Source organism: Pipra filicauda, unplaced genomic scaffold, assembly GCF_003945595.2.
Source record: "Pipra filicauda isolate LSUMZ 115617 unplaced genomic scaffold, ASM394559v2 scaffold25_size4600443_pilon, whole genome shotgun sequence".
Lineage (NCBI taxonomy): Eukaryota > Metazoa > Chordata > Aves > Passeriformes > Pipridae > Pipra > Pipra filicauda.
In genome coordinates, this window is record NW_024104376.1 from 1,616,183 (window position 1) to 1,636,405 (window position 20,223).

Here is a 20,223-nt window from a genome sequence, read left to right on the forward strand (position 1 = left end):
GCTATTGCCCGTGCAGTATTTGTATACTTTTTTCAGGTGCCTGCCGTGACTTGAAGACAAACTACTGTTAAAATGTGGTTTTGTCAGTGATGTGTAAGTGGATTCTACAAGTTGCAGCAGGGAAATTTGCAATTAGAGAAAAAAATCATTTCCAGTGAGGGCCAAACACTGAAACCAAGGCAGAGAGGATATGGAGCCTCTGCTGCTGGAGATGTATGTGATTGTTATATATACGAGCAGGTTCATTTCATGAGAAAGAAGGGGAGAGAGGATCTCAATAAATACATTGCTCTTCATACTTCTAGAGGTACTGACAGCTAATGGTTTTGACCCAAGAAGAGAACATCATGTAGTGTTACAGTAAAAAAGAATGAGGCAAAGTAAAATAAAGTGAATAATTCATAATTGCTACACACAGTGCTGAGTAGACTTGGCCCTGTACAAATAAGAGGACTGGGATCCTAATTTGTTCTGCTTCTCCTGGGGTTTTGCTGATGCTCTTTGGGGCAGCAGTGTCAGAGCAGGACTGCCCATGGTGCCCTGTGGGGGCTGAAGCACCGGGCAGAGGGCAGACTTGTGATGATATGTGTGATACCAGCAGATCCTTGTCAAATGGGGCTGGGAACAGTCTTCCTGATTCTCTTTAAATTACATGAAGAGTTAAATGCACAGAGGTACTTGGTTATCCTTGCCTTAGCATCCTCTGAGTCTGGAACTAGAAACAGTCACGTTAGCAGTGACCAGGATCCATGGAAATCTCATCGCAGCCCTGCGGGGAAGAGGCATTGTTCCTTTTCAAAGGAGAAAAATGCAACAGGCGAGGATCATCTCTAGGAGGCAGAGGGGGTACATAAGAAAAATTATCCTTTTCTGATGATTGTCTTGGAGTTTACATGCGATTATTTCTATATTTAAAGGGAAAAAAATAAACCTCCCGAGTTCTTGGCCGGCACCTTGGGCCATATGTGTTCACACATATGGTTTGTAAAACAGTCAAAGCTGTAAATGTGCATAAACCGGGATGTTTCCCTCCGGCCGCCCCGGTGCCCGCAGCCGGGGCTGCCCCCGGGTGTGCGCACAGTCCCCCGCAGGACCCACTGCCCCATCCCCAAATCCCTGTACGGGCTCGCAGACGACTCAGTAGCTGGAAACCCTCTGACAAAAGGTAGAACAAACGCGGAAGTTACTCCCATAAACCCGCCAGCCGAACACACGGAACTAGAACTACAACTCCGTAAATCACGACGGTCACGACACGCCGAGGGGTCCGAGCAGTGTCGGGCGGGTCTGTCGCCGCTAAAAGCGTGGGAAGGCGGCCGGAGCAAAACAGCTGCCCGCCTTTGCCCCGTGTGAGGATCGAACTCACGACCTTCAGATTATGAGACTGACGCGCTACCTACTGCGCTAACGAGGCGGCTGCACGAAAGGGCTCCGGGCCGGCTCTCGAGCCTGCTCGGCCCCGCACCGGTGACCTCGTTCCCTATCGGGGCCGCGGGAGGACACGGCACAGCCCGGCCCGCCCCTTCCTTCTCCCACATTGCTCCCACCCGGGCGGGATCCTGTAGTGGCCGTACGGAGCACCGGAGTGACCATGTGGGACCGCGGGGTGACAGCGGGGATTCGCTGGGGTGACAGTGTGAGTCCCATGGTGGAGCTCCACCGTGGCCATGTGGGGACCGGGGTGACAGCGTGGGACACCGGGTGACCGTGAGGAACACCGGGGTGACAGTGAGGGACCCTGGCCGAGGCGGGCAGTAACATCCCTGGCTCCGATCGGCGTTGGCAGGGCACAGTCCTGGCGTGTCAGGGTAATTAGGTGGCATCATTTTCGGCATAATTGCGCAGAACAGGTCAGGAGATAATTAGCGAGCTTCGGCCGCGTCTGGCAGCTGCAGGCGGATGTTGGAGGCGGGGGGAAGGACGGGGTAGTTTTCAAAATCACCCCAGAGCTCAGGACGGCCCCGCCTCTCCTCGGCCCCACGTGGATGTGTCCCGCCCTCCGTGGCTCGGGGATTGAAATCCGAACCATTTAATACCCTTTTTTCGTATATATTTGTTTGTCTCATCCTTACGTGTAATTACTCCTTTTTTTCACGCAATAAGGCATCTGACATAGACACGGATCCAGAATCTGGGAAGCTGCGCTGAAAAACTGTGCCTCTGCCACCCTGCGCACCCCTGAGGCCAGGGCGGCAGGACCCTCTCCCTGCTCAGACGTGCCCGCATCCAAGAGCCCAGACTGGCACATCCGCACGGTACTGCGCTCCCCTCTGGAGCTGTGGCACATGGGTGCGTGGACACAGAGCGCAGGGCGAGGGCCAACCCAACCCAGAGAAAACTGTGTCACACGTGCCTCTGCATCCAGGCACGCACACAGGTATGTGCGGAGACCTCGGGCAGGTGCCTTCCCACCCCACCTCTCCTCGGTCAGACCAGCCAACCCGGCTCCCCCGAGGCTCTGGCCTGTTACCCTGCTCCAAACCTGCTAATGACACAGCAGTGAGCTGCCACGGGGACAACGTGACTCCAGAAGCTGCAGCCTGGAAAAAAAAAAAAAAAAAAAAAAAAGAAACCAACCAAACAGCCCTAAATGTGCACAATCAAGTGATGAGTGTTTGTATTTCTGATGCTTTGAGGCCAGCTCACAACCCTCCCTCCACATAATACTCAGGATGTTTGGGAAGGGGTGTTTTGCTTTTAATAGGATGGCGTAGTCACAAAGCTTTAAAGAAATAGATGAGTGAATCGTATATGGTAATAGCAACATACTACAGACGGGGCACAGTGACGAAGTTCACATCTGTTTTTAAGCCTGCCTGGCAGCATGTAGGTGTAGAACCAGAGCCCATGACCCTTTTTGCTGTTCTGAAGCCGTGGACATGGCTGTTGTCTCTGTTCCAGTTCAACATCAGAACTGTTTTTTCTCCATAACAAATACTATGGGAAGATAGAGAAGCCTCAAGCTGTTTTGAAGATTGTGCAATGATGCTTGGGAGCCTACCTGCTTTTGCTTGAGTGCTTTCCTCACTCATATTTCACAGGATGCGACGGGAAGGGAAATACAATCGAATCGGACGGCCGTGGTAAATTGGACTCGAATCCTTCGTATGCCCTGGGGCTGAGGTGGGTGCCTCTCAGATAAGCAATCTAATCAGCTTTGCATTTGTGTCCCATCTGGAAACAGATTGTTGCCGGAGTACACCACCACCTGAGAAGCAAACTTCAGGTTTGTTTTGAAGATAATTGTACCGACAAGTTCAGGGAGTGTGAATTTGCCTGCAGTAATAAGATCTCTTTATTTTTATTCACAGTTAATTCATTCAGCCAAGGCAATTTCATGCCATGATGCAGTCCCCAAACAAGGATGATTGCACTGCCTGTCCCACACATATGCATGGTGCCTACCCGGCAGATCGGCTGCTGCGACGAGCCATGGCCAACCACTCCAGACACATGGGCAAGATAAGGAAAAGGCTGGAGGACATCAAGAGCCAGTCCCCAAAGGTAACCAAAGTGGATTTCAGCCACAACGAAAGCATACGGTTGGCCACCGACGCCTTCCTGGATGGTGGGACAGACTCTTACCTCGAAACTTTAAGCAGAGAGGGTGAGGTGGATTTCCTCTCCTCCGTGGAAGCTCAGTACATCAAGGATAATGCCAGGGAGTCCTATTATGCACAGGAGTCCTCAGCTGCCGATGGGGCAGCTGTGCCAAAGCAGAACGATGCCGGGTCACTCCCTTCAGGGACCTACTTCCCCACCATTTCTGACTGCAGTGAGCCGGCTCTGCTGCACACATGGATTACAGCAGAGAAGCCCTATATGAAGGAGAAATCCACTGCCACTGTGTATTTCCAAACAGAGAAGAACAGCAACATTAGAGACATCATACGCCGGTACATCAACAAGACCACTCAGGTATGGGGAGAGAATTGCTGTTCCCTCTGCACTTGGTTGTCTTCTTGCTCTTAAAAGATGAAGTAAACATGCTGTTTGATCCAAGGCAGCCTTGTGTGTTGCAGTGTAGCTTTGCTCTAGAAAGTGGCTGTAAAGAGCCTGTTGTTCAACACAGGCAGTGCCTTTTATTTTTCTTTTTTTAGTACTCACACCAACACCTTCTTATGTTGGTGACTTAAAAAAAAGCACTCCCTCTTCTAACCTCCCATTAACCTAGTGGATCGAATGTGCTGTAGAAAGAGCAGCTGGGCTCTGTCTCTCCTTGTGCACCCCCAGCAGGATGATTTGCTTTGTTCAGACTACTGCACCATTAATAAGAATTGAACCTAAGCGAGCTCTCAGCCATTAGGAGTTGTTCAAGGGGATTCATGGGAGATATGGGTGAAGGGGAGGCTGGAGAAAGGCAGGTGTGTCTGGTATGCCAGTAGCCATCCCCAGAGGAAGGAAATTATTCAGAAAAGAGATCTTTCATCCCTAGTATGTTGCCAGCATCACTAAAAGTGTCATGTGGGCTCCATGTGGAGGCTCTTCATCGTGACTTGGCACACGGGAAAGGTGCAGATGATACCCCTGACTACACACAGATGACAAGGGCCACAGAGAGGTGCCAGCTACAAGCCAGGCTCCCCACGCTCTGGGATACCAGAAGCTGAGCAACTAGAGGGGAACAGAAAGCCTCTGACATGTGTGTTCTGGCAGCTTTCTTGTTTTCCTGGAAAAAACATTTGATATTTCAAGTCTGTGTTTGTTATCATCCAGGAGTTTTCCCCTTGTATAAATTTGAGACAGCAACAGCAGTTTCACAGGTGAACGGTCAGGAACCAGACCAGGCTGTAGTGCTGCTGCCCTACAGAAGTCCCACAGACTTCTAAGCCTGCGGGAGACAGGTTTCTTCCGCTTTGTTATTCCCCTGCAAGGGCGTTCTGGGCCTGATAACATGAAGTGTAATGGCAGGGGAGAAGTATGTCTGCTGGCAACTGCTCTGTCAAAGTCTACAAGTGCTTACCACATCAGGGGAATTATAGATCAGTCATTTTAAGTTGGCAGCATCAGAAAGGTGCAGAAACAGAAGAAATGTCTCTGGAATGATAAAATAAGCGTCAGGTAAAATATCAACCCAGAAAAATTTTCTGTCCCAAGAGAAGAAGATTTGTAGGGGAAAAAGTGGGAAATGTAAAATAAATCCATGGTTCGCATGACCTTCTTTATCATCTAATTTACATTACAAGAGGGTGCTGAAGCAACACTTACTAACAGTATAAATTTGTCAGCTGCTCTTTCAGCACAGTTTTCCAATGGCAGTATTTATTACTTATCATCTGGTAAGGGTCCATCCTGGATAGCCTAGTATTTGATATATGCATTAACAACTTGAACAACAGGATAAAGACTGTGTTTGTGGGTCATATCAGACTGCAAAGGATTGGTAAGTGGTACTGTAATCTTAACACATTTGTAGAACTGGTGGAAATCATATAATGAAATTCGGGCAAAAGAAGCGAGAAGTACTGCAAGTAAGAAAGGGAAGTCAGGTGCAGAAATATAAATTGGGAACAGCTGTTGAAAAAGGAGTACTAGAGAGATTTGTCTGGAGCTACGGTGAGGCTGGATCAGCACTGTGCTGTTTCAAAAGACCAGGGGTGGTAACAGTAAGTGTGGATGTGAGATATTGGACATAATTGTGCCACTTACCTCACAGTGGCAAGGCCCTTTCTGAAGCACCATGTTTTGGCAGCAGGAGGAGGGTGTGAGATCCTCACTGCCCCACAAGTAGTTTGGCTTGCCTGAAGAGCATGCTGGCTGCACAGGATGTGCTTAGTCTTGTAGGATTTCCTCATGGTGGCAAAGGGAATAAGCTTGTTTTTAGGTGTGGGCATGGGCTTTGGAGTAAGACTCAGTGCAAGTTGGCAGCAATTGGTAAGACAGATCTACAGAGATACTGTAAAATTTGTTTTGACTGAAGATGATATCCTGTGAGCACAGTTATCAAGGCTTCCCTCTCTGATCAGTGGAGAAACAGACACTTGCTAAACATAAGTCATGTATTAGCTGGGCTGAATTGCCCTGGGGAGTGACCCTTTCCATGGCCAATAGCAGATATCAGTCAAGACCAGCACCTTCATGAGGCTGTGTCCAACACTGAGCATAGGGACTGGAGTATGGAACTGGTTTTATGTCACATTTGCAGTTCCCTTGATCCACACTGGCTGCAGGCTGTGCATTTAAATAGCTGTGTTTATGCCCAGTACTGAGACTTTTATACACTGTTCTGCCAGTTGTGATTTGGGAAGCATGGATCTGTCGGTAAATTGAAACAGTTAGTTTATAAATCAGTATTTAAAAAAAGCAACAGATGGAGCTGTTGGAATCCAATCCATTGCTCCACATCACCAATGGAGTGAGGATTTGAACCCAAGACTGTTCCAGGTGTAAGTCACAACAGAGAAAGCATCATCCAGTGATTCTTGCTGAACACATGTGCCTTACGACAGCCAGGCAGTTGTTTGGCAAGGGCTACGGTCTCTTATTTTAGCTATGTCTTTATTATTCTCTGATTAGCATTTCAATATATTTCCTAGTGCTGAAATCTCACCTACAAACTCGTGCGTCATCTTGGGTTATATGTTGTGTGTAATACTGGTTTTATGTGAGCAATAAAACAACGAAGCAACGTGTCTCATCAATTTACTGATTCAGGCACTTAGGGAGAAAACCAGAGCAAATATCCACATATCTCTGAATATTTGTGTTTGTTGGAATTTGTTTTTAAACAAATAAACTGCATGTCAGTGGCCTCATGAGCAACCTGAAAGTTATGTAAATTGACTCTGCTAATGCCTCTGCTTTTTTTCCCCAAGGTGCTGGCTATCGTGATGGATGTGTTCACAGACACTGAGATCCTTTGTGACCTCCTGGAGGCAGCTAACAAGCGCATGGTGTTTGTCTACCTGTTGCTCGATCATGGCAGTGTAAATCTCTTCTCAGAGATGTGTGACAAGTTGCAAATTACTGAGGATCTCTTCAAGGTACTGTGGCTCTGTGAAGCTCTTAGGCTCAGATTCATCTGCCTAACTTCAGGCACTCTGAGCTAGAAGCATGGTTATGCTAGGGTCAACCCACCTTGTAATTAAAAGGGAGCAAGAGATCACCTGAGGTAGTATTAGTACACCTAATTCCTCTCTGAAGATGCCTACATTTTCCCATGGATATTATAGGAAGGTAAGGCATTTCCATCAGGTCCCTAGATGAAACTAATCAGGGCCCTGAAGTCTTAAAACAGAGCTTAACTCTCCTAGTAGTTGTCTAACATAAGCATTGCAACTGCTTCTGTTTAATAGCTCTGCAGCAGCTGTGGTCTGGCAGCCATGGGAAGGAGGTGTATGAAACTCTTTTGCGTGGCAATACCTTGGTGGCACTGGGTAGTGCCTGATAAAACGTGTTAAATCTCTGTTTTAAAGATAAATAATGCCTCAAATTTAGCTGGCTCTTAGCTTATTTTGTCTTCATCTCTGTCAGAGGGAACTGGCTTTAAAAAAACCTCTCCTAGGGATCATTTCAGTGGTTGCTTGAGATGCTGTAGGGCATCTGTGGCATCTCCATGGGGATGGGTGATACCACAGAGGCAACAGACCTCTGGAACAGCAGCTGTGGGGCATGCAGGAGGCCTGAGGGCATCTCACGTGCACCAGACACCTGTTTTTCAACAGCTGGATTTCATCCCAAATATATAAAAAATTTAAATTAATAACAGTTTTTGCATGTTTGTAAACCCCCACTCATAAGGAAGAACAAGCCTGTACTCTTTATTGTGAATATGCAGCTACAGCACACAGGCTTTCAAAACAAGCAAGTCAAACCCTTGGTGCCACTCCTTTACTAAGATCTTGATTCTGCAAAGTGTGTGTGTGGCAGAGTCATGCCCAGGTGCCTGGCAAGTCTGAAATGTGTTTCCCCAGGTACAAGGACAGTGCAGAGCATCACATGGGCCAAGCTGACACGTGTACTTACATCTGATCCTGAAGGACAGCAACTGTCTGAGCTGCTCCAGAAGAGCAGCACATATGTCCATGCAGGCCCAGATGGGTTGGAGGAGCAGAGGTTTTTCCCTGCTGTGTTCTGCCATGGCCAGTGTAAAACAAGAGAGCTCACAGCTAGAGCAGATTGGGGCTGGGTGTCAGTGGGGGCAACAAGCTGCTCTCAGCTGTGGGTACATCCTGCACTCATTTTGGTTGGAGTATCAGTCACACAGCACAGCTCCATCTGGATGAGCTTCCATGCAGGTTTATGTCCCCAGTGAAACAAGTGAACCCTGTGGCAAGTTGAGAGACCTTGGCTAGGTTTCCTCTAGGCACAAAACTTCAAATATCACATTGGAGAGTCCATGAAGAAATCCAACACTGGGGAAGTGAAGAACTACAGGTGGGGGGAAAGGGCCCTTCACTTCTGATTTTTGATTGTTAAAAAATGTAATTCACTCAATTTTATTTTTATTTACAGAATATTTCAGTCCGCAGTGTTACTGGAGAGGTTTACTGTGCCAAATCAGGCAGGAAATTTTCTGGACAAATAAAAGAAAAATTTCTTATATCTGACTGGAGATATGTGCTCTCTGGATCTTACAGGTGAGATAAGCCATTGCAGTTCATGTCTAGGTACTCTTTTATGATTTTTAATGTTACTTCACAAATAAGTGCCATGAAAATTTTTGTACAGGTAAGAAGATTTTGTGTAACAAAGAAACCCTGATGTTTTCAAATCTGTGTCATTTTTCAAAAATCCATTTAACTTGCTTTAAAGCTGGTATTAGTTCTTTATGGAGCATGGTTTTTAATTCAAATGTTCAGAAACTAATGTAAGCATCTTTGCTGGTTCAGCCCTGGAGCAGAACCAGAAATGTGTACAGCTTAATATTACACTTTCCTCATTGTTTGGGTTCTCAGGATACATCTCCATCTCCCTCGGGATCCTTTAATGTATCATATGTCACTCAGCTTATCTGAGGATTTATTCTCCATGTGACAAGTTTAGTGATTAAAGCTAAAACATAAATTCTTCAGAGACTTACTGTTTTTCCTCGTGTTTCATTAGTAGGTAGGCAGTATATATCTATGTGACTGCTGTACCTTCATTTTTCCCCTTTTTTTTTTTTTGTGCTGCTGTAATTATTTCAGGTAGAGGATATAGCATCTCACCACCTGGGTTTTCAGTTAAGATCCAAGATCCTCCAGTCAGGGAATTTCAGGAGACCCTGAGCTTGTATCAAATAAATGAAGTTCCTAAGCATCATGGCTACATAGATAAGCTTCACAAATGACTAAGGGTATCCTAGAAATCCAGATACAAAAATACAAGAGGTGATTATTTAATTAAAAGGATGTGATTGTGTTTCTTAATCCCAGTTTACGATTTGGAAGCTTAAGTGCCCCTGGTCTGATAAAACTGCACCACCAGGAAGAGTACATAACTATAGTAACAAAGGTAAATTTAGGTGACTATGTGGGGATAGGCTGCAGGAGCTCAGGTGTCCGCATTCCATTTCCAAATGACCCATCAGACAAAAATGAGTGGACACTTAGGGTTTTTTTATTGACCACTCTTTGGTTTTCTTGTTCCTTCACGTGTTTTTTAATCCCTCACCAGAGATGTGTAGAAATGCAACAGCAGATTTACATAGAGTAGAAGTGAAGGATGTGTAGAAGAAGGACAGGGCAAGTTCTATTATCATTAGCCAAGAAGCTTTCTTTTGGCTTCTCCTTCAATCTTGAAAAAAAAAAATTAAAACCCCTCGAAGTCCTGTGCAGTCACTTCTGTCTTTCTCTACTGCTGTTGCAATATCTACAGACCTCAATTACATAATCCCCTGTCCAGCAGCAAACAGAGAGGCTGGTGAGGAACAAATCTGTACGCTATTTAACTTCAGCATGCTCAGCACCAGCAGTTTGCAGATTCATATGGGTTATAGCTGGCTATCAGTGTATGGCACTTCTTGTTAGCTCTTGCTTTATTGATCTGAAAGATTTCTGTTACGCCTGAATCTTATCCACCAACCTCTTCAGGTATAAACAAAAATGATGTAGAGTAAAACAGAACTCAGACTCTTCTGCAACGCATTTATTGGAAATCAGATTGGAAGAGATCTTAAAACTAATACAAGAGATCTTAAAATACAACAGCAAATTTCACTGTGCACTGCATGACATTTTAATGGCGGGGGAACAGGCCCTTCAGGACATACTGCTCTAAAAAGGGACCCTGGGTCACTGTTTCCCAAAATGTTTGGGGACAAAATATATTTGCCTAATAGACAATGAAGAGGACTGAAGCTGACTACTAGTTAGAGGCAAAGGAACCACCACTGAGTCTGTGGCATCTGCTGCTCTGGCGTGGTTTTTAAAACCACGCTAAAAAACCATTGCTTTGGTCAGTGTGAATAAGTGTGGTCCTGCTGCACAGGGCAGACTAGAGCCGAGAAACTTCTGAAGGCTCTTCCACACACATGTCAGCACAAGTATAGGGATGAGTAAGTGTTTTAAGTTACAGTTTTATTTTCAGTTTTTGTTGCCAGTGTCTATGGTGTGGGGTTAGGATGCAGTATTTCTTTTTGCTGCACATTGCTGCAGTGCTGCAAACACAAGGATGAGAGCATCCCTAATGAGCTGCAGCTGCAGTATTGCAGAGGGGACGCTTATAATAAAACAAGTCCAATATTGAAAGGAGAGATGGGTTATGATTCAGACAATCATATATGAGGGGATCTGGAACAGGACATAGGTTTTGGGACAAAGCCTTGCAAGATGGCTGAGAAGCATCTATTAATGACTGAATTTGTGATTGGCCCCAATCTAGGCATTACTTCTTCTTGCTTTCTCTTCTTCCTGATGGGCCTCATTCAAAGAAGCCTGGTAAAAGAATGATCCTTCTGGGCAGATAGTGACAAAGACTTCTCTGAGTCTTTCTCAGAAGAGCACTTGGAATTGTAAACTAAGGAGGTAAACAGGGCCTAATACCTAAACAATTAATTTTCTCTTAGAATTAAGCCAATGAAAATCTGTTAAGTCTCTATGTCAAGTTCAGCTGTGTTCTTCAGCAAAGTGCACAGCATGTACATTGCTGTGACTACAAACATTTGTCTAAAATCACATAGGTCTCACCTTGTAACTTTGCAGCTGACCTATTTGTCATCAGTTCTGGGAGAATCTTTGGATCCAACTTTCCGTTTACAAGGGTTACAGATAAGATCAATGAACCACAAACTAGTATCTGTCTGTCATGTACTCTGGGAAGTTACACGTGGGAGTAAATTATCAATACTGGGCAGAACAGTTTTTTCCTCTGAATTTTTTTGGCTTTTAAAAGCTGTTTACAAATGCAGTTGATGTTTATTTTTGTCTACATTTTCTTTTATACACTAGATGTATCTCTAGCACATAAACCTGCCACTTTACACCTCAGCCCTTTCATGAGTTTGTAACCTTCAGTGTAGATATCCTAGACAGTGTGTGGTTTTGTATTTACTCCTGACTTACTGTCTCCTTAACAGTAAGATGAAGGACATGCAAAGGTTTAGACAGCACTGCTTAGTGAATAAAGGCAATGTCGAGCTGGCTCAGCAGATGTTACACACACAGCAGGGAGTTAGCTTCCTGTGCTCTTTACCTTGGCTCCCAAGGTTTTGTCCATATTTGGAATGATTTGAACAAACTGGATGAGAAGTACTTGTATTCTAGTAGCTTACTGTGTGTTTTCTTGTCCAATCATAAAACAAACAGTATATATTGTAGGGTTGTCCAGTGGCATTGAACTATCGATTTCTTCACTCCTCTCCTTGCTCCTGAAGCAACAGTATAAAACCACTGTATGCCCCAAACCCAACCCTCTTTAGGAATGCTCTGGACAGGCATATGTGAATCGTCTGTCTTACTCCCTTAGCATCAGCTCAGGCTGTCAGTCCCACTGAGATTCAAAGAAGTTTTGTCAAAACATGACAAGAACAAGATTTTAAATGCACACACCTACAGCCAAATCTGGCTCTCAGCGATCCTTGTGCAAAGCCAGTGTAGCTAATAAAGTCACGCAGGATTAACCATGGCAGAGCTTTGCCAACACAGAATAACCTCAGGTTCAAATCCAGTGCTGCTCCGTATCCTCTGCTGCACAGCTCAAGCCCTGGTCAGCTCAGGGAGTAATTACATTTTATTCTCTCAACTGTGCTCATTTTATTGGTGCTGCTGCTGCTCAGACATGGCAGCCTGCACAGCACAATCAAGCTAGCTTGTGGTTCTGTAAAAGCACAAATTTATGTTTGCTGACTGCATTAGGGAAGCACATAAAAGAAAAATCATTTAAAAGCTATGGGTTATCCTAGGGTGTGTTTCTGGACTACCAGAATGAAAACTATTGTGGTGTTTCTCCCTTGCTTTATAGCAAAGTACTATATTTTTTTTGGAAAGGCCGTAGGAAATAGTTATAATTTAATTTTCTCTGTAGTGAAGAAAATAAGCATTTGTCAGGTGTGGCAGTTTGTTTTGTGGGTGTGAGTGACAGGGAGGCTGGGTTTTTATGTGTTTCTCTTGACCAATGCAGAAAGATTATGGCAAAATGAAAACTAAGGATGGTTATTTTTCACTAGTCTTTTTGATGCCAGTTTTGAATGGGTAAGAGTTACCAATTGGCAGAGCATTCTGCAGGGTACAAGGTACAATTTACGTGTGTGCAGATAAAACCTGGTAAGACCTGAATTTAAACACTGTGTGTGGAAGAGAGATTCCAAAGACAGGTCTAAACTCCTTTCCATGGAACAGACACTCAAACCTTGGGTATTGTAGCTGACATTTAGCCCTGCAGTGGATCTGGATTGCCACTCCCTTTAGGAGGTTGCGTAACTTTACAAGGTTTCTTGAAGATTTTAGAGGCAGCTGCAATAACAAAGATTGATCCAAGTCAAAGAGCACTGATGTGAACTGACCTGAAATTCAACTGCGACACCATCTTCATCCTGTGTTTAGACAAGAAGCTTCAGCAGTAAAACACATTTGCTTTTCACATCACCCCTGTGGGGATCTCCAGCTCCTCATGGCCGGCATTAACACTAACCCTCACCTTGTCTCTTCTTCCAGCTTCACGTGGTTGTGTGGGCAGGTTCACCGCAACCTCCTCTCCAAGTTCACAGGTCAAGTTGTGGAGCTGTTTGATGAGGAGTTCCGGCACCTCTATGCGCTGTCCAAGCCGGTGAGGGGCCCGAAGTCCCCCCCGCGCTCCCTGCCCTTCCTGTTCAGCCGGAGCTGGGCCGCTCCGCGCAGCCTCCCCTACAGTGACGAGGGAAGCGCCAACACTCTTTCCGATGCATTCAGCAGCCTCTCAGCTGGCAGCACCCACCAGACCAAGCAAACCCCACGAACTCTCATATTCAACAGCAACTTCGCCCCCCAGTCACCTCTCCATCGAGTTAATTCCTTCCACAGCTACGTCTCCTTCACGCCCCCCCCTCCACAGAAGGCCATCCAGGCTAACTACTACCAGCCGCACTACATGGCCGAAAACTCCCCAGTTCCGTATAACAACATGAATGTTTACAGACCTATAAGACTTAGGCAAGAGGAACCGAACAGGACAGGGTTAAGCTCATCCTGGAGATGCCTCCACAAAGCTAACCTGTTTGCATAATAACCACCTTGTTTGGAAATGCGAGTAAACGTAGTGAGGACCTGTTTAGCAATCGCTTGTGTACTGATGAATATAGAAATTCTGCATAATACAAAATGAGGATGATTTCAAGCCTCTTGTTTTGTTGCTTATGGATGCTTCGTTTCCCTAATTAAAAAGCCAAGCCTGCTAATGTGTGAACCTCAGGTGCATCATGATCCCAGGAAAAACACATCTAAATAATGCTGCTCACAGTGCAACACTGCTGCTGCCTATCACCTGCCCTTGGCGGCATATTTGTGTAGCAGGAGTACAGTAACTGTTCTCCTTATGTCCAGGCAACTGAAAGGGGGTAAGGCACAGTCTATTACTAAGCATTTTATGCACTCGCATAAGGAGACTGAAGGCTGCTATTTCAGTGCCAAACAGAGGCGATGCCAGCAGCAGCAGGCTGCCTTCATGCTGTCATCACATCTTAATTTTGATTTAGGAGGACTCCCTTTGGGCTGGCAGGGAGGGCCTGCCCCAGCACGGTCTCAGAGCTCTCTCTGTGTGAGCAAGGACGTCTGTTCCCAAGGATTCTGGGAAGGGGCCTGCTACCCATGACATGGACCAAGCCTGACAGTTCCGCTTATGGAAGACACCTCATACCCACCACATGCTCACTTCCACTCATTAGCAACACAGGTGTGTTCCAGCACCCTGGGTTACAAACCTCCAATCCTATCAGCTCAGAGCAACTTTCCATATTGTGGAGCAGCTGTGTAGATTCAGACTGGAAAATGAAGCTGAGTTAAAGAAGTAAAGTCCTACTAGTAACACCCCAGGATTGAGTTCAAATTCATTTAGCAGCATGTGGATCTTAGAAATCCTCTCCATGGTCATTTGACTGATCATGATGTTAGATATAATGATGCTTTATTTCTGAGTTCTTCAAGGTTTTCTTATTTTTAAAGAGAAACTCGGTGTCTGTAGTGCCCATGGACTACAGCTACAAAGGGTTACAGAGGTTCAGCAGCTTGAACCAAACCATAAAAACTTTCTGCCAAATAATCCATGAAAACAAACGAAGCTTCTGTAAGGAAAAGAAAATTTATGAAACAAAGTTTAAACCAAAGTTGCCAAGATGCCTAACATCTGTTATCAGTAGATTATTTTTTTCACACCTTCTTTGTATCATCTTTAATCTGACTCCAACAGAAAACAGAAACCTAAACACACTTGCACATCTGGCCTGTTTTCCCCGACTTCTCACCTGCTCAGAAAGGAATGCAATTTAATTATGTAGGCTGTGGATGATGAAAAGTGTATGCAGCAACAAGATCTCGAGTGAGGAAAGTAACTCATCCTTGGAAGAGTACTCAGTTTAAAGAACATTATGAAAGGTACAGGATGGACACATCCTGCTCTAGCTTCAGTGTGGGTGTTTTAACCAGTGATAGCAAATGTTGGAGTCCAAAGTAACAATAAACTATTGCATATAATTGTAAATTCTGTACATAGCAACATTTTTTTGATTCCTTGGGAAGAAGGGAAATTTGATTTTCATTGTTATGACAATTCTACGTAATTATCTGAATATAACAACCATTCAAATAAAAGAGAAGACTTTCATTAAAATCCCTCTGAGAATCATTTTGTTTCTTCATATTCTCTTGACTTGTGCACCTTACTCTCTTCTCTTCCAAAAGCTGAAGGAGTCCCATACAGTCAGAGCCCAGGTGAAGAGGAAACACATTTTATTTCTTCTGAAATCAACAGGAACAGAATTAAGGTGTCCCACCAGTCTAATTAGGATTTTTCTTCTAAATGTAGTTCAGTTCACTGAGCCTCCTGTGGCCCAGCTGGGGGTGGTACAGAGGGGGTGTGTGGGAAGAAGTTTATAGACTACTACTTCTGAAACCTTCATTTTCTCAGGCCATGACCCATGAAATCCATGAAGGAGCTCTTCTCATCTCTTTGGGCAAGATAGTTTGCCTGCAGAAGCTTTGGAGAACACAGCTAATGAAAAGTAGATAAGGGTCAAGCTAATAATCCAGAAGGGCCACTGTGAGTTAAGAGTTAATTTTGGTGGGATCAGTGAAACATCTTGTGTTGGTTCAGGCAACATCTGAACTTGAACATCAAATGGATGAAATTTCAGTTTTGATGGAAGACTTTACAATTTCAGCAATGACTTATGCTAAAAACAGGCCCCCACAAGCACGATCACTTAGTGATGAAGGGCAACATGATTACAGGCAGCTGCAGAAACCATCACGAAGGCCATGACAGAATGCTGACCTACCTATCCACCTCCCTCCCTCCCTACTGCACCCATCTGCGGCAAGGGATGTGCTCAGATAAACACTCCTACCACACACTGCACCCTCTGCAAGTTCAGGGATGACACCAAGCTGAGTGGTGCAGGTGATTCACTAGAGGGATGGGATGCTGTCCACAGGGAACTGGGCAGGCTGGAGGCCCATGTGAACCCCATGAAGTTCAACAAGGCCAAGTGCAAGCTCCTGCACCTGGGCTGGGGCAATCCTCAGCACCTGTACAGAGTGGGGATGAATGGATTGAGAGCAACCCAGAGAAGAACATGGGGATACTGGTGGGTGATACAGTAGACATGAGCTGCAAATGTGCACTTGCAGCCCAGAAAGCCAATTGTATCACAGATGAGACAGGAAGGTCAGCTTTCTCATATCAAATGAACCCCCCTGGGGCCAGCACTTGGAGGATGTCCTCTCCCGAGTTCCAGGCACTCACCCTGACACAAAACTACACAAAGCTTGATGGAGTCCTGAAGTACCATCAATTTTCTTCCAGTTTCCCAGAATTTCTGTCACCAGTAAACCCCATTTTACCTTACCTATTTAACCCCCCAACGACTGATGCTGTCCCCAGATTTAGTACCTTCCCTGGGAATGTGGATCTTGCAAGGAAAATGGGGTGAACACACCCAGTACCGGCTGTGTCATATCCCATCACCACGCTCACTAGCTTGGAAACTCACAGAGTCCCACCTGGGTTGCCAAATTGTTACCAAAATGGATTTGCTTGCATTGTTCATCTAGCTTTTGAGTGTGTATACCAGAAAGAGGGCAGGAGAAGTTGGCACCACCTAAAACCCCTCTGCTACTGCCAGCAATAAAGGTGGCTCTCAGCTGGGAGCACAAGCAGGACCCCATGTTACAACTCTTGATTCCTTACAAGCAAGTCTAAAGACTTTTCACATCCTCATTTTTACAATGTCATTGACTTCTGTTGGAAAGTAGAAAATAAATATAGTTTCGTTTTCCTCTGTTTCCTTGTGCAGACTTTGCTTCTTCTCTACTAAACTGCCTTTATCATGAACCACAGGTCCTTTTTTTTCCATCTTATTTTCTGCTTTCCTGTGGTACTGGGGATGGAGGGAGTGGTAGAGCATCAGGATGGGCTTTGAGCCCCATGGTCTAGTGGAAGGTTCCCTGCCAACCCCCCTGGTGGGAGGGTTGGAACTAGATCCCCTTTGAAGGTCCCTTCCAACCCAAACCATTTGATGATTCTGTGATGAAGAAAACTGTGTACACATTACAAGTTACAGCACTGACATGTTCTCTCGCTTCCAAGCCAGCAGCAAGCACTCAATAGTAAGACACATAATTAAGAGTGTATTTGTAGGCAGCAATCATTTCAGGAGCATCAGAACCGGGGTGGGAGGGTCCTTCCCAAAGCACCTGTGCCACAAGCAATTACGGAAATAACAAAATCAAACCTCAGTAACTGTTAAAGGATTCTCACTTGCAATGTGCAACACTAAAATTTGCTATTTAACTCAGCATGGAGTACTGCTGCATGTACAAATACCAACAATAATATCATAAGAGCCAAAACATGAAGAAATCTATTACAGGCAGATGTAAAATTATGCAGAACGTAGAAGCAACAATGAGACATTCAGTGCAAGATGGAAACACAAAGCCCCCCTTGAGACATGATCAGAAACAGAAAACTGAGTTAGAAGAGGCATGCCAAAAAAGTGAGAAGCAGGCCAAAAAAGTGAGAAGCAGGCCAAAAAAGGACGAACCGAAGTAGCTGAGATGAGAGACAGCCAGGCACAAGTGGGACAAAGGAATATTTTATAGCCTCAGTGCAATAACCACTGGTTATTTGGGACAGTAACTATGTGACACATTCAGAACAACATTCATCTTGTTTTCTTTGCAGTACTTAAACCCAACATTTTTGCTTTATTGTTATGAGAAAATACTGCCTGCTCTGAAGAAATGCCACTTGCCTTTCACTCCTTTAGCCATTGGGGAGTTAACCACTGTGTTCCCAGCCTTAGAGACAACCTCAAGTCAAACAACCTGCACATACACCAAAAAGTTTCCAAATCTTCTGTATCTGTTTCCAAATATGCCATGTATTTTGGACACCTCCATCACAAAATGACATTTGGCAAGTATTTAATTTGCTGTTAAAACAGTTCCAATGCTATTTGTGGAGCCAAATCATGTGGCAAGTTCCCATTAAATATCTATACAGACCTGATTCCACAAAAGCTGTGTTCTGGTGTCCTAACTACTGAACCTACTGAGCTGAGGCAGAAAAAATTACAGCCTTTTCATGTGGCTACTCATGACCTTAAGTTTAAGAAGAAACTGGGAGATGTCCCTGTTTCATTTTTTTGCTGACATATTTAGCATTAAGCCTTCTGTATTTGCTGTCTTTGTCGCAATATTCTACTGTTGATGCCAACATTGTAATTAATTTACAGCATGTTATGGACAGTCCCTACTGAAAACTTACACCACCAATTAGTCTTAAAAGCATTCCCAGCCCTTCAGGTGGCCTTTACTGCCACCCGACCATAGCGCTGCACAAACACACACAAAAACCTCCACCGAGCAAAGCGCACGCATGACTAAACCAAATACTCTGTAGTACATTATGAGTGCACTAATGCTCACCAGGTGTACTTGCCAAGTCATCATCTTTCGTAATGAGCTGACCAGGATGTGGTTTAATCACCTTAACTCACCAAACTATCAAAGATAATTTGACGTGGCTGAAGGTGATATTCCATTTTTCTGGAGAGGTTTCAGTCAACTTAGCAGAGGGCCACACCACACCAAGGGTTCAATCTCTTCATCAGTGACATAGACAAAGGGATTGAGTGCACCCTCAGCAGGTTTGCAGATGACACCAGGCTGAGTGGTGCAGTTGACACACCTGAAGGATGGGATGCTATCCAGAGGGACTTGGAAAAGCTGGAGAAGTGGGCCTGTGGAATCTTGTGAGGTTTAACAAGACCAAGTGCAAGGTGCTGCACCTGGGTCAGGGAAACCCCTGGTACCAATCCAGGCTGGGGGCTGAAACAGATGGAGAGCAGCCCTGCTGAGGACTTGGGGGTGCTGGTGGATGAGAGGCTGGACATGAGCCAGCAACGTGAGCTTGCAGCCCAGAAAGCCAAAGGTGTTCTGGGCTGCATCAAAAGCTGTGTGGGCAGCAGGGCGAGGGAGGTGATTCTACCCCTCTACTCTGCTTGGTGAGACCCCACCTGGAGCACTGCATGGGGCTCTGGGGCCCCCAGCACAGAAAGGACATGGACCTGTTGGAGCAAGTCCAGAGAAGGCCACCAGGACGATCAGGGAGATGGAGCACCTCTGCTCAGGAAAGGCTGAGAGAGTTGTGCTCTGCAGCCTGAAGAAGAGATGGCTCCAGGGAGACCTTACTGCAGCCTTCCAGTACAAGAGAGGGCTATGAGAGCTGGAGAGGGACTTTTTACAAGAATATGTGGTGACAAGACAAGAAGGGATGGCGTCAAACTGAAAGAGGGCAGATTTAGATTAGTTATACAGAAGAAATTCTTTACTGTGAGGGTGATGAAGCACTGGAACAGGCTGCCCAGAGAAGCTGTGGATGCCCCATCCCTGGAAGTGTTCAAGGCCAGGTTGGATGGGGCTTTGAGCAACCTGGTCTAGTGGAAGGTGTCCCTGCCCATGGCAGGGGCTTGGAATGAGATGATCTTTAATGTTTCTTCCAACCCAAACCCTTAGTGACAGGTTCCCTAACCAGTATGTTCAAGATTGAAAATTCACCTAGAAGTCGCAGAAACAATTCACGCATGGTGAATTACCATTCAATTGTGAGCTATTTAAATTTTCATCTCTCTTTACTACTTCAGAAAGAAAACACAGGAAAACATGAATAAAAGTGACAGCAAAATATGTCTAGAAGATTCCTAGTTTTAAGCTACATCCATTATAGAACACTTTTATAAAAAGGTACAAAGAATCTAAGTCTCACGGTTTAAGAGAAGATGGGGGAAGAGCACATCATATATGTCTGGAATGTAAACTATTTCCAGTGGAACAAACTACAGGAGAATCTTATCCCTTTTCTGTAGAAACCCAAAGCACGCAGTATCGGTGCTTCAGAAAGCAAAGTGGTGTCACTATCAACTGAATGCACAACAGAAGGAGCCATATGAGGCAGAAACAACACTGCCAGTTTTCACAGCAAAGATCTTCCTTGCAAGGCTTTTACAAAGGATGTGATCTGACTAAACACTCTTCAGTACACATATAAACAACCTTGACAGTTTTTCTCCTCCGTCATCGAAGCACTCTGAAGACAAGACTATAGCTTGTT

The 20,223-nt window shown here is 45.1% G+C and overlaps 1 protein-coding gene and 1 non-coding gene across 2 annotated transcripts; one reads left to right on the forward strand and one right to left on the reverse strand.

Annotated features, from left to right (window-relative positions):
- Positions 1-1,341: 1,341 nt before the first annotated feature.
- On the reverse strand, positions 1,342-1,414 carry TRNAM-CAU. Its single transcript has one exon. It is a non-coding gene; the product is annotated as a tRNA-Met (tRNA).
- A 701-nt stretch (positions 1,415-2,115) lies between these two features.
- On the forward strand, positions 2,116-15,151 carry FAM83A (family with sequence similarity 83 member A). Its single transcript, XM_027727000.2, has 6 exons — positions 2,116-2,377; positions 3,042-3,226; positions 3,312-3,918; positions 6,816-6,983; positions 8,455-8,579; positions 13,074-15,151. Exons 3-6 carry the CDS (start codon positions 3,343-3,345, stop codon positions 13,618-13,620), a joined length of 1,416 nt encoding a protein of 471 aa, XP_027582801.1. The 5' UTR covers positions 2,116-2,377; positions 3,042-3,226; positions 3,312-3,342; the 3' UTR covers positions 13,621-15,151.
- Positions 15,152-20,223: the final 5,072 nt, after the last annotated feature.

What these genes read in the sequence shown, in the direction of transcription:
- FAM83A (XM_027727000.2), top strand. Translation starts at nt 3,343, where the DNA reads ATGATGCAGTCCCCAAACAAGGATGATTGCACTGCCTGTCCCACACAT. An exon ending in ACATCAACAAGACCACTCAG is followed by an intron (nt 3,919 to 6,815) that starts GTATGGGGAGAG and finishes TTTTTCCCCAAG; the next exon opens with GTGCTGGCTATCGTGATGGA. An exon ending in TTACTGAGGATCTCTTCAAG is followed by an intron (nt 6,984 to 8,454) that starts GTACTGTGGCTC and finishes TTTTATTTACAG; the next exon opens with AATATTTCAGTCCGCAGTGT.